The sequence below is a fragment of the Geotrypetes seraphini genome, chromosome 4 (genome assembly GCF_902459505.1).
Source record: "Geotrypetes seraphini chromosome 4, aGeoSer1.1, whole genome shotgun sequence".
Lineage (NCBI taxonomy): Eukaryota > Metazoa > Chordata > Amphibia > Gymnophiona > Dermophiidae > Geotrypetes > Geotrypetes seraphini.
Window position 1 is genome coordinate 180,229,965 of NC_047087.1, and position 16,937 is coordinate 180,246,901.

Sequence of the window (16,937 nt, forward strand, 5' to 3'; positions counted from 1 at the left end):
CCGAACCCGCAGGAGATCAACAACCTTAAAACAGGTCGCACCAATGGCGCCTTTGCGAAGCACCTACGCGAGGTGCCTATGCAGAAGCACCAAGCTCCAACACAGCACAGACCTCCAACATACTGCACCACAGACCTCAACCATGAACTCCAACCTGATAAGTATTACAAAGAACCGATAACTATTTCCGCTTAGCTGTTGCAAAATACTGAATAAGCCACAGTCAGTAAATTAGCAGCACACGGCCACACTATTTCAACAGCCAATGTAGTACGAAACCTATAGTACACTGCAGCAGCAGGCAGCCGCGTAAATCATTAAAAATCACTGTAGCCTTGCAAATCTTCCAAGCCCTGCCAACCTATTCCATAGTCAGTAGCCCTGCAACATTGTTGCCTGCAACTAGAGAATGACACGGGGAAAAAATCTGTCCCCGTCACTGCACCGTCCCCGGCCCACCATCCTCTGCACCGCCCTGTCACCGCCGTTCCCTTCACCGCCCCATCACCGTCACCGCCATCCCTTTCACCGTCCCGTCACCGCCCCTGCCATCCCATTCACCGCCCCGTCACCATCCCCGCAGCATCCATATAAGCCTCAGTACTGCGAAACACCATGAAGACAGAAGAAAGTCCTGCCACTACTACTACTGCACTGAGAATCTGTTTCAGTGCCTCTGCCCTGTAGTAAAAACAGAACATAAAATAAATCAATTGACTTGTCCTCCCTTGCAATGACGTGTCCCCATGTTCATCTATAGCTCGAATCAGGTCAATTGTACACACTAAAAATGTAGGAGGATCTGGAACTTGAGAGCAGGCATGCAGTGATACAAAAACAGCAGACACTCGACCGATTGCAGTGTTCTGCCATCTCCCTCCATCTCACCTTAGATGTAAAGTATGCCGGCTTTCTTTTTCGCCCAGCCGCACGTGCGGGTGCTCATTTGTTCAATATTCTCCTCTGACGCAACCGGAAACAGGAAGTTGTAAGAGAGGAGAAGATTGATCAACTCGAGCAGCCGCGCAAGCGCGGCTTTTTGAACGCGTGCGGCTGGGCGAAAAAGAAAGCCGGCATACTCTACATCAGTGTTTTTCAACCTTTTTACACCCGTGAACCGGCAGAAATAAAAGAATTATTTTGTGGACCAGCAAACTACTAGGACTAAAATTTTAAAACCCTGTTTCCACCCCATCTCCGCAAGCTCGGTCACCTCAGTAACTATAGAAAAATAGACAAATATAGTGCAAAATATAGACAGCAGACATAAATTCTCAAAACTGACACGTTTTGATCACTAAATTGAAAATAAAATCATTTTTCCTACCTTTGCTGTCTGGTGATTGATTTCATGAGTCTCTGGTTGCGTTTCCTTCTGTCTGTGTATCCTTTCTTTCATTTCTTTCTTTCTGCACTCAGGCCCAAGAATTGTCCCTTTCTATTCCCTCCCTCTTTCCTTCCTATGTCCTTAGTGCCCCCGGTGCCTCCTTCCCATGTCTTTAGTGCCCCAGTGCCTCCTTCGTCCTTAGTGCCCCTTCCTGTCTTTAGTGTCTCCAGTGCCTCCTCCTCATGTCTTTAGTGCCCCCAGTGCCTCCTTCCCATGTCCTTAGTGCCCCTTCCTGTCTTTAGTGCCCCCAGTGCCTCCTTCCCATGTCTTTAATGCCCCCAGTGCCTCCTCCCCATGTCTTTAGTGCCCCAGTGCCTCCTTCCTATGTCTTTAGTGCCCCTAGTGCCTCCTTCCTATGTCCCTCTCACTGTCTTCTACACTTTGTCCCACCCCCACCCCCGAATCCTGCCTGCCTACCTTTCTCCCTCCCTAGCCAAAGCCAGCCTGCTGCCTCCCTGCCGCTCAAAAAAAAAAAGCCTCCTTCCTTTTCCCCTGCTCTTACCGCCATGCTCATGCTGCAGTGCAGCTACTAAAGCCGACAGGAAGTCTTTCCGACTCAATTCTGAAGTCAGAAAGGACGTTCTGGGCCAGCCAGGCAGCGATTGGCTGGCCCAATAATCTTCAAAGATCACCTAAACTGCACCACACTTAACACCAAATCCTCCCCCAACCTAGAAATTCTAGCCGCCTCACTAACTTCAAAGTCCTTAGCCTCCTCCCTAACAATCACACTGTGCTACATCCCTCCAAAAAAATGGACCCCAGCCAAAGAGGACTTTGAAGAATTTCTACTATCCAACACTCTAGCTAGTCCATACAACCTTTTATGCGGAGACATCAACATTCACCTAGAGCAAACAGACCTTCCAGACATATCTGACTTTTGGTCATTAATCTCGCAACTAGGCTACTTCAAACCCCCGCCCATCGCAACCCACCAAAGAGGCCATCAGTTAGACCTGGTGACATTCTCCGTCAAAGAACCATCCACCCCCAAATTCTACTGGAAACAAGACAACTGGACAGACTCCCTATGGTCCGACCACAAACTATGCCACTTCTCCATTCACTGCCAACAAAAAACCACCAAAACAGAATATCAAGAAACACCAAAACTCACACCACCAGAGGTAAAATCGACCCGGCCGAATTCTGGTCCCTCTATGAATCGTCCTTAAAACAAAACGACAAAACGGACCAACTCATGACCTCCTGGATCAAAGACAGCACAAATATCTTAAACAAAATTGTCCCCTTAAAAACCCGCAGAATCAGATCTCCAAACCAAGATGGATGGTTTGATTCAGAGTTACTACAGGCAAAGAGGGACCTCAGAAGATCAGAAAGACAATGGATTAAATCTGGTGCCCAAGAACACAGAGCTGCATGGAGACTCAAACTAAAAAATTACAAAAACCTCACCAAGGACAAACGAAAAAACTTCTATGCCCACAAAATTGGAAATGTTACAAACAATAGCAGTAATCTATTCAAACTGGTCAACGACCTCTACAACCTCGAAGCTCTCACCGACAACCGAGTTGAAGAACCCACATTAACCGCTAACACCCTTGCAGACTTCTTTAACTCAAAGATACAAAAACTAAGATCTTCGATAACTGCCCCAGCCAACCCCCATGGGGAATTTCCAATCCTTCAACACTCAGACAGGCCCAAGCCAGACCCAGGATCCAGAACAGACCTAAGCTGGAACCAATTCACAACTATCGACTGACAAACCTTTCACAAATATTTTAACAAATACTCCAACTCCTTCTGTAGACTGGATACCTGCCCCCCCCCCCCCCCCCCCACATTATGAAAACTGCTCCAATCCATTTCAAAGCTAATATGTTGGCTTGGGTAAACCTCCTACTATCCACTGGCAGTTTCCCAGCAGAACAGGGCCACATTTTGATAACTCCAATCATAAAAAACAAGAAAGAACCACCCAACACCCCCTCCAACTACAGACCAATCGCAAGCATCCCATTATTCACCAAAATAGCAGAAGGGGTGGTAAACACCGAACTTACCACATACCTAGAAAAATTTTGACATCCTAAATGACAACCAATCAGGCTTCCGCTCCAATCACTGAAACCATCATCGCTTCCCTCCTAGATCACATACACACACTCTTCAGCCTGGGATCCAGTGCCCTGATTTTACAACTAGACCTGAGCTGCGCTTTCGATCTAGTTGACCATGACATTCTCCTAGACTGCCTTGCCTACATCGACATCTCCGGCCAGGTCCTTAACTGGTTCAACGGGTTCCTACGGAACAGATCTTACAGGGTATTCAAGAACAACTCCTACTCTTACACCTGGGAAAACTCCTGCGGTGTGCCAAAGGGCTCCCCCCTATCCCCCACCCTGTTCAATGACTACCTCACCTCCCTAGGAAACCTCCTGCAAAGCCTCAAGCTTAAATTCTTTATCTACGCAGATGACATTACCATAGTCATCCCACTAACCAATTTCACGCAAGAACTCCTCACCTCCCTTGCAAGCATACTCAGTCAAATTGAACTCTGGATGCTATCCTATAGACTAAAACTAAACCCAGACAAAACAAAATTCTTCTTGGCAACCCCCAAAGACAAAATCAAAGACACCACAATTCAAGTAAAAGGATCCATTTTCCCCCTCGAACAAACCTTAAAAATACTAGGAGTCACACTGGACAAACACCTATCCCTTGAGAAACACACTGATATAACAGTCAAGAAATGTATCTCGATGCTATGGAAACTCCGTACCATAAAAAAATACTTTGACGACACTTTATTCCGCCTACTAGTACAATCCTCCATCCTCAGCATACTGGACTACTGCAACATCATTTACTTGAGCGCCACAAAGAAAACCATTAGGATAATCCAGAATGCCGCTGTTCACCTCATACTTGGCCTGAAAAAATGGGATCACATCACCCCTTTCTACCACAAACTCCACTGGCTCCCACTAGAATCCAGAATCAAATTCAAATTTGCCTGTTTTTGTTACAAAACAATATTTGGTTTATCCCCAAGCTACATCTCCCTTCACTTCACCCTAAACCACAACATTAAAAACTCCCGCAGAATTCAACTCTTCGCCTTCCCCTCCCTAAAACTATGCCACTCAAAAGAATTCCTTGACAAAACCTTTGCCTTCCGGGCCGCCAAACTAAATCCATGGCTAGCCCAAATGGTCCTCAAAGCCCCCAACTACCTTGACTTTAGAAAATTACTCAAAACCCACCTATTCCAAGACCAGGACCCTTAATACCCCTTCATTAACCTCCACCTCTCCCCTAATGAACCCCCCCCCTGACTTTCCCCTCTCCCCCTTACTTCTCTTCGCTGTTCACAACTCTGATCAATCTTGTACGGAACCACTTGTAATTCTGTTTAATTGATGTGAACCGCCTAGAACTCATCTTGGTATGGCGGTATACAAAAATAAAGTTATTATTATTATTATTGTTACTGATTGATTATAAGTGCTTATTATGATTATTAATATATGTATGTAAGAGGTTTCAGGAGATTTGGGAGCCATTAGCAAAATATTGTAATGTTTAAATAGTGTTTTTACCTTTAAATATGTACATCCGGATGGGGGGAGGTGGGGAGTGGGAATTTTGAATAACTGATATGGGGTATAGATATTTATGTATGGATATTGTGATTGTTTAGGGGGGAGGGGGACCATACCATCTCCAACCTGCTGATAACAAGCAACTTCAAATCTTTTCGTAAAGAAATCAAAACCCAACTATTCAAAAAATTTATCCAGATGTCTTAACTCTAACCCTGGATTCCCCTCCATGTAATTCCCTCAACCTCTCCCCCTCTCCAGTTATCCTTACTCTTCAAAGCCTCAAGCATGTCAACTGCTTCCCAAACTGTATATACACTGGAACTGCACTATCTCCAATTTGTACATCTCCCCAAATTGTAAATCTACTGGAATAGGGAAATGCAAGGTTATGCATGTAGGGAAAAAGAACCCGATGTTCACTTACAAAATGGGGGGATCACCGCTAGGGGTGAGTAATCTTGAAAGAGACCTGAGAGTGATGGTAGACACATCGTTGAAGGCGTCGGCGCAGTGCGCCACAGCCTCAAGGAAGGCAAACAGAATGTTGGGTATCATTAAGAAGGGTATCACGACCAGGACGAAGGAAGTCATCCTGCCACTGTATCGTGCAATGGTGCGCCCGCACCTGGAGTACTGTGTTCAGTACTGGTCGCCATACCTCAAGAAGGACATGGCGGTACTTGAGAGAGTCCAGAGAAGAGCAACTAAGCTAATAAAGGGTATGGAAGACCTCTCATATACTGACAGACTGAAGAAGCTGGGGCTTTTCTCCCTGGAAAAGCGGAGGCTTAGAGGAGACATGATAGAAACCTTCAAGATCATGAAGGGCATAGAAACAGTAGACAGGGACAGATTTTTCAAATTATGGGGAACCACAAGTACAAGGGGACACTCAGAGAAATTGAAAGGGGGAAGGTTTAGAACAAACGCCAGGAAGTTCTTTTTCACCCAGAGGGTGGTGGATACATGGAACGTGCTACCGGAGGATGTGATAAGCAGAAGCACGCTACAGGGCTTCAAAGAAGGTCTGGACAGGTACCTGGAGGACAAAGGGATTGAGGGGTACAGATAGGAGTAGAGGTAGGTACAGATAGGAGTAGAGGTAGGAAATAGGGATAGGATTAGAGGCAGTTACAAAATTAGTCAGGGACACTGTTCAGGCAATTATGGCCTGAGGGGCCGCCGCGGGAGCGGACCGCTGGGCAGGATGGACCTCTGGTCTGACTCAGCGGAGGCAACTTCTTATGTTCTTAGCCCAATCTTCCTTGCTACATCCCATTCCCAAAACTGTAATTCACCTATCTTCTTGTAATATCTCCTGGAAATGTCCAGATGTCTCTTTTGTAATCCGCCCAGAACTGCAAGGTACGGGTGGAATAGAAGTCAGTCAGTAATGTAATGTTATGTAATATAATTCTGAAATGGATAGTATAAGACTATTAAGTGTGGAATTTGGATATACAATGTTTGTATTTACTGTGACACTTATTGTAAGTATTGAAAATAATAAAGAATTGGAAAAAAAAATATATGTATGTATATTGTTTTGCACTTTTTTGTTGAAAACTTAAAAAAGATTTAAATAAGTTTCTTATCCATAAACTCCCTTCCAACCCAAATCCTCTCTAATGATAATAAATATTTAAATAAAACTTACAAGCAAATTCATGCCACTTACTTCAAAGATATAGTCTTCAAAATCTTCTTCTTCTTCCTCCAACTCAGAAATTGCCAAAAGAGGTTTATCAATATCTAAGAGCATGAATTCCCAGCATACAGGGTCACCCAGATCAAAGAGGACATCCTAAGCATGAAAAAAAAGCAGAATCAGCTGAATAAGGGCTCTCTAGTAGACTAATAAGAGTTTGCTTGTCCATGGTGATAGAAAATTTTAAGTATAGCAAAGTTGAAAGGGCCAGAGATCTTAGAGATGCCTTGGTACAGTCATAGATCTAGTTCAAGTTTATTGAGTTTTGATAGACCGCTTATCTAAAGAAATATAGGTGGTGTACAATAAAATATTTAAAAATACTAAATAATACGAATAGACTTTTTATATACATAATAAGACTTTTTACAAAAAAACTAAATGGGATGAGGGGAAGAAATACAATGTATATATAGGAAAGAGAAGGAAAGGGAGAGAGTACAAGAGGAGGGAAGATACAATGTGCTACATATCATAGTTCTACTGAATCCTAATAGTTACAAATGTTTTTAAATAAAAATGTTTTAAGTTTGATTTAAATTTGGGAAAGGAATCTTGCTATCAGATTCCTTTTTTTTTTTAATTCTTTATTCATTTTTAATCTTTCAACAAGTGTACAATAAAAGTAATACATAGATTTACAAACAACACTTGATAAATCTATCAAGATAATAACAAATGTATATGTATCTAAACCCTTCTCCCCCCCCTCCCTTTCCATACTATTTTCTTAATTGAATCAATCTTTTTCATAGTTCTTTTTACCTTTTTCCTCATTTATACAATCCCTTCCCTTTCCCCTCCATTCATAAGTAATGTTAAGAAAATGGTGTTTATTCATTACAAAACAATGTCAATGGCTCCCATATTTCATTAAACCTTTTATAATTTCCATTTTGTATTGCTATTGAACGTTCCATTTTGTATAGATGACAAAGTGAATTCCATCAGAAATTAAAGCTGTCAGATTCCTTGAAATTTGATTGACGTATAGCCTCCTCATTCTATAATTTGGCACTTAAATTTGTAGAATACTAGTACTAGACCTATTAACTGTCCCTTCCTTGAAAATTGTGGGCACAAGAAGAGATGACATGTTTTCTGTTATAGCTCCACAATTGTGGAATTCATTGCCACTCTATATCAGAAAAGAAAAAGATCTTATTTCCTTTAAAAAAACTTCTAAAAACTTAATGATGCTTTTAACAGTTAAATTCTGAGACCTGTTAACTTAATCCAGAATTCAATTTTTCCCTTCCTCTTGTTCTTTCCTCTTTTATGTTTTTTCTACCTGAGAGAATTGTAACTTTTCCCCTCCTATCCTCTTATATCATGTCTGTCCTTAATCCACATGTATGATGACATTTGTTAAGTGTTATAAGTATATTAGCTTTTTACTTGTGTTTTAAAACTGTTTGTCCTCTAAATTGTTGTTGTTTTTATAAAACTGTTCATCGCTTAGAAAGTTTGTATAGGTGATTCATCAAATGGTAATAAAACTTGAAACTTAAGCGGGTACGTATTGTGACAAACCCATGGTCAGCTTTGTCTCTGATTAATAAAAGCAGAACACGGTCCCTGGTCAGGAGAGCTGACCAGGTTAAAAGTAATGACATAGAAATGGCTGACTACTCCTCAGACAGTGAGATAAAGCAGGAAGGGTATGAGCCTAAGGATATTCAGCAGAATGTGCCATACCAGAATAAATACAATAGAAAGCCTGTTAGGACTATTACTGAGAAGTGGAGACCTGGTCCTGCAGGGTATTCACACTATCGTCAGCCTAGGAGACACTAGCTTTATTTCCCTAGGGATTTTCAGCCCAACCCCCCTCCTCCTAGGAGAGAGGGGTGGGACTATAACACACGTAAAAGCAGAGCCTTGAATCACAGTAAAAGAGAGACAGGAGAGACAGAAGCAGGAGAGGCAAAGCAGAGGCACCAGCAGGAGCATGCCCAAGAAGGAGAGTGGAGGAGTCTCTCTCCTCAACCTCACAGCAGTGAGGAAGTAGAAATGGCAGAGGAGACCCACTGCTGAGAGCTGGGTAGGAGAAGAGGCAATGGAAGTTTTTTACTTGCCTTCAGATGCCAGCTGGAACCAGGATATAATGGAGGTTAGTTCCTAAGCTGAGGAAAGGACAGAGCCTGCCTTTCAATCATCAGGACCGAGGTGGTTTTTTTTGTTATTTTTTTTTTGTTTCTGGGTGTTTTAATACTCTCTGCAAGCAGGGGTCAGGTGATCCTAATTACCAGAGGAGAAAAAAAAAACTCCATTTCTCTGTTCTGATGCTTTGTTTGCTGAATTTTCTGTGATAAAGTCTCTGCAACAATAGTAACTTATCTAAAGCACCCTGCTACAGAAAAGCTCAGCTGTTGCTGATAAGCCCTATTAACCTCTGAAGAAGCAAGGGCTGAGAGTTGGACACTATACCTCACAAGTTAAGCTGGGGACTTTGGCTTGATTGCCTATGTTTTGCTACTGTGTTTGCCTTCCATGTTCATGCAGTTTTCTTTTCTTGTATTGAATTTATTTTTGCATGGCATTTCTACATACCTGAACCCTGGTGAAGAGGACTGTCTTTCACCAGAGTAAGTCCAGGGGACTTATATTGCATGCCATACTTGAACTTTGGACATTTCTCACAACTGTGTGAATCATTTTTATTTTTAATTGATTTATGAATTTCATGATTGTGGCTGACAGTGCTCAGACCACTTACCAAATAAAGCCTGGAATTGACAATACCTGAACTATATCTCCCATTCTTGGTAAATGTATCTCAGTGTGGCCTGGGCAGACTAGGCAGGGGCCTAGGTCTGTTTTTACCTGAAAGGCCTTCCTCTTTCCTGAGGAAGCCATGCTGACAGATCAGAATAAAACACTGCTAAGCCACCTGCAGGTCGAGGCCAGGGGTTAGCTATGTGACAGTAGATACAGTATTTGCGTGTGTTAAGTGCTAGGTGCATGCTCACTGCTATTCTATAAATGATGTATGCAACTTGCTCAGTGCATAAATGCAAGGAGGTGTTCACAGATGAAGAGCATGGGCAGAGTATGGACAGGACCAATATTGATATGCATTAGTTTCAGAATACTGTAAATTACATCCTAAAATGCTGCATTTAGGTTCACACTTTTATGCCTAATATTGACACGGCATAAGTGGATACACCTAAATGTAGGCATGCAGATGACAAATTATGCTGGTATTCTATAGAATCTTGGTGCCCAGATGCTGCAGTAGCATTAATGCTCAATGTGCTGCATAGGCACCTAACTTTTGATGCACAGTTATAGAATTCTCCTATAAAATTTACTCTATACACGTGTTTTCTGTGCATAAAGGTCTTTGTGGAAGAGTAAGGGGTTATTTTTCACTAATGCTACCATTCCACTTCCACCTCTAAAGCAGGAGCTGCTAGTCCAAGACTGAACGGACTACATGTCCCAGACCGCACTGGGCTTTATAGCTCAGTGCTGAGTAACTCTGCTGAGTTAGAAGGCGGGACTCAGCAGGGACGTTCTATCTGCCATAGAAGAGAATCATTCAAGGAGGTCTCATAGTACTAATTCACTGCACCCTAAACAAGCAGGTTTTAGGAAAAATCACAGTACTGAGACAATTATGTTTTGGAAACTGTAGACAATGGTCACTTTGCTTTTGCAGTTTCATTGGATCTAACATGGGCATTTGATCTCGTAGATCATGATCTATTAGATAGAGTGATTGAATTGGATATTAGTTCGACAGTACTTTCTTGGTTTAAATCATTTTTCAAGGATAGAACTTATTCAGTTGTAACTGCTCATGCTCAATCTCATTCTTTTCAATTGCCTTACAGTGTCCCTCAAGGTTCTGCATTATCTCCAATTTTATTCAATCTTTTTCTGGCTCCATTACTTACATTAGTGGAAGAACTTGGGATCAAGATCTACTGCTATGCCAATGATATCTTACTTGTTTCAAGAATTGATCCTATTAATTTATCTCTTGATAAATTTCAGTATGGCCTCTCAGTAATCGTCTCTTGGTTGAATGAACATAGACTTGTAGTTAATCTCAAGAAAAGTCACTCATGCTAGTTTACTGGATATGCTCAAGCACCAGATTTAACATAGTAACATAGTAGATGACGGCAGATAAAGACCCGAATGGTCCATCCAGTCTGCCCAACCTGATTCAATTAAAAAAAATTTTTTATTTTTTTTCTTCTTAGCTATTTCTGGGCTAGAATCCAAAGCTTTACCCGGTACTATGCTTGGGTTCCAACTGCCGAAATCTCTGTTAAGACTTACTCCAGCCCATCTACACCCTCCCAGCCATTGAAGCCCTCCCCTGCCCATCCTCCACCAAACGGCCATACACAGACACAGACCGTACAAGTCTGCCCAGTAACTGGCCTAGTTTAATATTTAATATTATTTTCTGATTCTAAATCTTCTGTGTTCATCCCACGCTTCTTTGAACTCAGTCACAGTTTTACTCTCCACCACCTCTCTCGGGAGCGCATTCCAGGCATCCACCACCCTCTCCGTAAAGTAGAATTTCCTAACATTGCCCCTGAATCTACCACCCCTCAACCTCAAATTATGTCCTCTGGTTTTACCATTTTCCTTTCTCTGGAAAAGATTTTGTTCTACATTAATACCCTTTAAGTATTTGAACGTCTGAATCATATCTCCCCTGTCTCTCCTTTCCTCTAGGGTATACATATTCAGGGCTTCCAGTCTCTCCTCATACGTCTTCTGGCGCAAGCCTCCTATCATTTTTGTCGCCCTCCTCTGGACCGCCTCAAGTCTTCTTACGTCTTTCGCCAGATACGGTCTCCAAAACTGAACACAATACTCCAAGTGGGGCCTCACCAATGACCTATACAGGGGCATCAACACCTTCTTCCTTCTACTGACTACGCCTCTCTTTATACAGCCCAGAATCCTTCTGGCAGCAGCCACTGCCTTGTCACGCTGTTTTTTCGCCTTTAGATCTTCGGACACTATCACCCCAAGGTCCCTCTCCCCGTCCGTGCATATCAGCTTCTCTCCTCCCAGCATATACGGTTCCTTCCTATTATTAATCCCCAAATGCATTACTCTGCATTTCTTTGCATTGAATTTTAGTTGCCAGGCATTAGACCATTCCTCTAACTTTTGCAGATCCTTTTTCATATTTTCCACTCCCTCTTCGGTGTCTACTCTGTTACAAATCTTGGTATCATCTGCAAAAAGGCACACTTTTCCTTCTAACCCTTCAGCAATGTCACTTACATACATATTGAACAGGATTGGCCCCAGCACCGAACCCTGAGGGACTCCACTACTCACCTTTCCTTCCTTTGAGCGACTTCCATTAACCACCACCCTCTGGCATCTGTCCGACAGCCAGTTTCTGACCAAGTTCACCACTTTGGGTCCTAACTTCAGCCCTTCAAGTTTGTTCAACAGCCTCCTATGAGGAACTGTATCAAAGGCTTTGCTGAAATCCAAGTAAATTACATCTAGCATATGTCCTCGATCCAGCTCTCTGGTCACCCAATCAAAAAATTCAATCAGGTTCGTTTGGCACGATTTACCTTTTGTAAAGCCATGTTGCCTCGGATCCTGTAACCCATTAGATTCAAGGAAATACACTATCCTTTCTTTCAGCAACACTTCCATTATTTTTCCAACAACTGAAGTGAGGCTCACCGGCCTGTAGTTTCCTGCTTCATCCCTGTGACCACTTTTATGAATAGGGACCACATCCGCTCTCCTCCAATCCCCAGGAATCACTCCTGTCTCCAGAGATTTGTTGAACAAGTCTTTAATAGGACTCGCCAGAACCTCTCTGAGCTCCCTTAGTATCCTGGGATGGATCCCGTCTGGTCCCATCGCTTTGTCCACCTTCAGTTTTTCAAGTTGCTCATAAACACCCTCCTCCGTGAACGGCGCAGAATCTACTCCATTTTCTCGTGTAACTTTGCCAGACAATCTCGGTCCTTCTCCAGGATTTTCTTCTGTGAACACAGAACAGAAGTATTTGTTTAGCACATTTGCTTTCTCCTCATCACTCTCCACATATTTGTTCCCAGCATCTTTTAGCCTAGCAATTCCATTTTTTATCTTCCTCCTTTCACTAATATATCTGAAAAAATTTTTATCTCCCTTTTTTACATTTTTAGCCATTTGTTCTTCCGCCTGTGCCTTCGCCAAACATATCTCTCTCTTGGCTTCTTTCAGTTTCACCCTGTAGTCCTTTCTGCTCTCCTCTTCTTGGGTTTTTTTTATATTTCATGAACGCCAACTCTTTCGCCTTTATTTTCTCAGCCACTAGGTTGGAGAACCATATCGGCTTCCTTTTTCTTTTGTTTTTATTGATTTTCTTCACATAAAGGTCCGTAGCCATTTTTATCGCTCCTTTCAGCTTAGACCACTGTCTTTCCACTTCTCTTATGTCCTCCCATCCTAACAGCTCTTTCTTCAGGTACTTTCCCATTGCATTAAAGTCCGTACGTTTGAAATCTAGGACTTTAAGTATTGTGCGGCCGCTCTCCACTTTAGCCGTTATATCAAACCAAACCGTTTGATGATCGCTACTACCCAGGTGAGCACCCACTCGAAAATTAGAGATACTCTCTCCATTTGTGAGGACCAGATCCAATATCGCTTTTTCCCTTGTGGGTTCCGTCACCATTTGTCTGAGCAGAGCCTCTTGAAAGGCATCCACAATCTCCCTACTTCTTTCCGATTCCGCAGACGATAGTCCGCATCCGGCAGGTTGAAATCTCCCAACAGCAGAACCTCCTCTTTCCTTCCAAACTTTTGGATATCCACTATCAGATCCTTATCAATTTGCTGCGATTGAGTCGGAGGTCTGTAGACTACACCCACGTAGATAGAAGTTCCATCTTCTCTTTTCAGAGCAATCCATATCGCTTCTTCCTCTCCCCAGGTCCCTTGCATTTCGGTCGCTTGGATATAGCACAGTTACTTACCGTAACAGGTGTTATCCAGGGACAGCAGGCAGATATTCTTGACTGATGGGTGACGGCACCGACGGAGCCCCGGTACGGACACTTTTAGAGTGATTGCACTCTAAGAACTTGGAAAGTTCTGGTAGGCCGCACCGCGCACGCGCGAGTGCCTTCCCGCCCGACAGAGGCGCGCGGTCCCCAGTTATGATAAGCCAGCTAAGAAGCCAACCCGGGGAGGTGGGAGGGACGCAAGAATATCTGCCTGCTGTCCCTGGATAACACCTGTTACGGTAAGTAACTGTGCTTTATCCCAGGACAAGCAGGCAGCTATTCTTGACTGATGGGTGACCTCCAAGCTAACAAAAAGAGGGATGGAGGGAAGGTTGGCCATTAGGAAAACAAATTTTGCAAAACAGATTGGCCGAAGTGTCCATCCCGTCTGGAAAATACGTCCAGACAATAATGAGATGTAAAAGTATGAACTGAGGACCAAGTGGCAGCCTTGCAGATTTCCTCAATGGGCGTGGACCGGAGGAAAGCTACAGACGCTGCCATAGCTCGGACTTTATGGGCTGTGACAGAACCTTCCAGTGTCAGTCCGGTCTGAGCATAACAGAATGAAATGCACGCTGCCAGCCAATTAGACAACGTACGTTTAGAAACAGGACGTCCCAATTTATTCGGATCAAAGGACAGAAAGAGTTGAGGAGCTGATCTGTGGGGCTTAGTACGCTGAAGATAGTAAGCGAGAGCCCTCTTGCAGTCCAAAGTATGCAGAGCCTGTTCTCCAGAATGAGAATGAGGTTTTGGAAAGAAGACAGGCAGAACAATGGATTGGTTGAGATGGAAGTCGGAGACAACCTTAGGGAGAAACTTTGGATGTGTACGCAGGACCACCTTGTCATGATGAAAGACCGTAAAAGGTGGATCTGCAACCAGTGCATGTAGCTCACTGACCCTCCTGGCAGAGGTAAGGGCGATGAGGAAAAGTACCTTCCAAGTGAGAAACTTGAAAGTGGTAGTAGCTAAAGGTTCAAATGGAGGTTTCATTAAGACGGAAAGAACCACATTAAGATCCCAGATAACAGGAGGGGCTTTAAGAGGTGGTTTAACATTGAAAAGACCCCGCATGAACCTGGACACCAGGGGATGAGCTGAGAGGAGCTTTCCATGGACTGGCTCATGAAACGCCGCAATAGCACTTAAGTGGACTCTGACAGAAGAAGACTTGAGGCCAGAGTCAGACAAAGAAAGGAGATAATCCAATAAAGTTTCCACTGCAAGGGAAGTGGGATTATGTTGATGGAGGAAACACCAGGAAGAAAAACGTGTCCACTTCTGATGGTAACATTGCAGAGTGGCAGGTTTCCTGGAGGCATCCAGAATTGAACGAACAGGCTGAGATAAAAGTGTATCATGAGAAGTCAGCCCGAGAGATACCAAGCTGTCAGGTGCAGAGACTGGAGGTTGGGATGCAGAAGGGTATCCTGCTGTTGTGTAAGCAGAGAAGGAAACAGAGGAAGAAGAAAAGGTTCCCTGGAACTGAGTTGAAGTAGAAGGGAGAACCAATGTTGCCTGGGCCACCGTGGAGCAATCAGAATCATGGTGGCTCGCTCTCTCTTGAGCTTGAACAAGGTTCTCAACATGAGAGGCAGAGGAGGGAAAGCATACAGAAACAGATTGGACCAGTCGAGGAGAAATGCATCCGCTGCCAGACGGTGAGGAGTGTAGAGTCTGGAGCAGAAGAGGGGCAGCTGGTGATTGTGAGGGGCTGCAAAGAGGTCTATCTGAGGAGTGCCCCACTGAGTGAAGATGGACTGCAGGGTGAGAGGATCGAGTGTCCACTCGTGAGGCTGGAGAACTCTGCTGAGCTTGTCCGCCAAGCAATTCTGTTTTCCCTGAATGTAGATAGCTTTCAGGAATAGATGGTGATTTATGGCCCAAGTCCAGATCTTCTGGGCTTCCTGGCACAAGAGGCGAGAGCCCGTCCCACCCTGCTTGTTGATGTAGTACATCGCAACCTGATTGTCTGTGCACAGCAAGAGAACTTGAGGAAAGAGGAGATGTTGGAAGGCCTTGAGGGCATAAAACATCGCTCTGAGTTCCAGGAAATTGATTTGATGTTTCTTTTCCTGGGCTGTCCAAAGTCCCTGAGTTTGGAACTCGTTCAAATGAGCTCCCCAGGCATAAGGGGAGGCGTCGGTGGTGATAACCAGTTGATGGGGAGGTAGATGGAACAGAAGACCTCTGGATAGATTTGAGGATATCAACCACCATTGTAGAGACTGACGAAGAGATGATGTTACAGATATGTGTCGTGAGCAGGGATCCATCGCTTGGGACCACTGGTTGGCTAGGGTCCATTGAGGGGTGCGTAGGTGAAGACGTACAAAAGGGGTGACATGAACTGTAGACGCCATGTGACCCAAGAGAACCATCATGCGCTTGGCAGAGATGGACGTCTGCAGAAGCACCTGTTGACATAGAAATTGAAGCATGAGAAGACGGTTGGACGGTAGGAACGCTCTCATGAGGACTGTGTCTAAGACTGCTCCAATGAATTGAAGTCTCTGAGAGGGAATGAGATGAGATTTGGGTAGATTGATCTCGAATCCCAGCAAACGGAGAAACAGAATGGTCTGGTTGGTGGCCGTGAGAACTGTCTGAGGTGCATTGGCCTTGATCAACCAATCGTCCAGATAAGGAAACACCTGAAGGTGGTGGGTACGAAGAAAAGCAGCCACTACAATCAGGCATTTGGTGAACACTCTTGGAGAGGAGGCAAGACCGAAGGGCAGAACCTTGTACTGGTAGTGACAACGATTGATCATGAAGCGGAGATACTTCCTGGAGGCTAGATCGATCGGTATGTGAGTGTATGCTTCTTTGAGATCGAGGGAGCATAGCCAGTCGCCTTGATTGAGAAGGGGGTAAAGAGTGGCCAGAGACAACATTTTGAATTTCTCTTTGACCAAGCATTTGTTGAGGTCCCGAAGATCTAGAATAGGTCTGAGATCTCCTGTTTTTTTGGGGACTAGGAAATAACGTGAGTAGAATCCCTGTCCCTTTTGAGCTAGAGGAACTTCCTCTATGGCGTTCAGAAGGAGGAGGGATTGAACTTCCTGAAGAAGGAGGGAGGACTGAGGAGAGTTCAAAGCAGACTCTTTTGGAATACTTTGGCCCGGAAGAGTCTGAAAGTTGAGAGAGTAGCCGTGGCGGATGATGTTGAGGACCCACTGGTCCAAGGTGATGGATTCCCAACGGCTGATGAAGAGAGTAAGGCGTCCTCCTATGGGCTGCGG

At 44.0% G+C, this 16,937-nt stretch overlaps 1 protein-coding gene across 7 annotated transcripts in view; it reads right to left on the reverse strand.

Annotated features, from left to right (window-relative positions):
• DRC7 (dynein regulatory complex subunit 7) overlaps nucleotides 1-16,937 on the reverse strand; it is a 179,393-nt gene that overhangs the window by 118,105 nt on the left and 44,351 nt on the right. For all 7 annotated transcript variants that reach the window (XM_033943631.1, XM_033943627.1, XM_033943628.1 and 4 more), the window contains one exon: nucleotides 6,656-6,781. In XM_033943631.1, coding sequence (XP_033799522.1) covers nucleotides 6,656-6,781 — 126 coding nt within the window. The remainder of the gene's footprint in view (nucleotides 1-6,655; nucleotides 6,782-16,937) is intronic.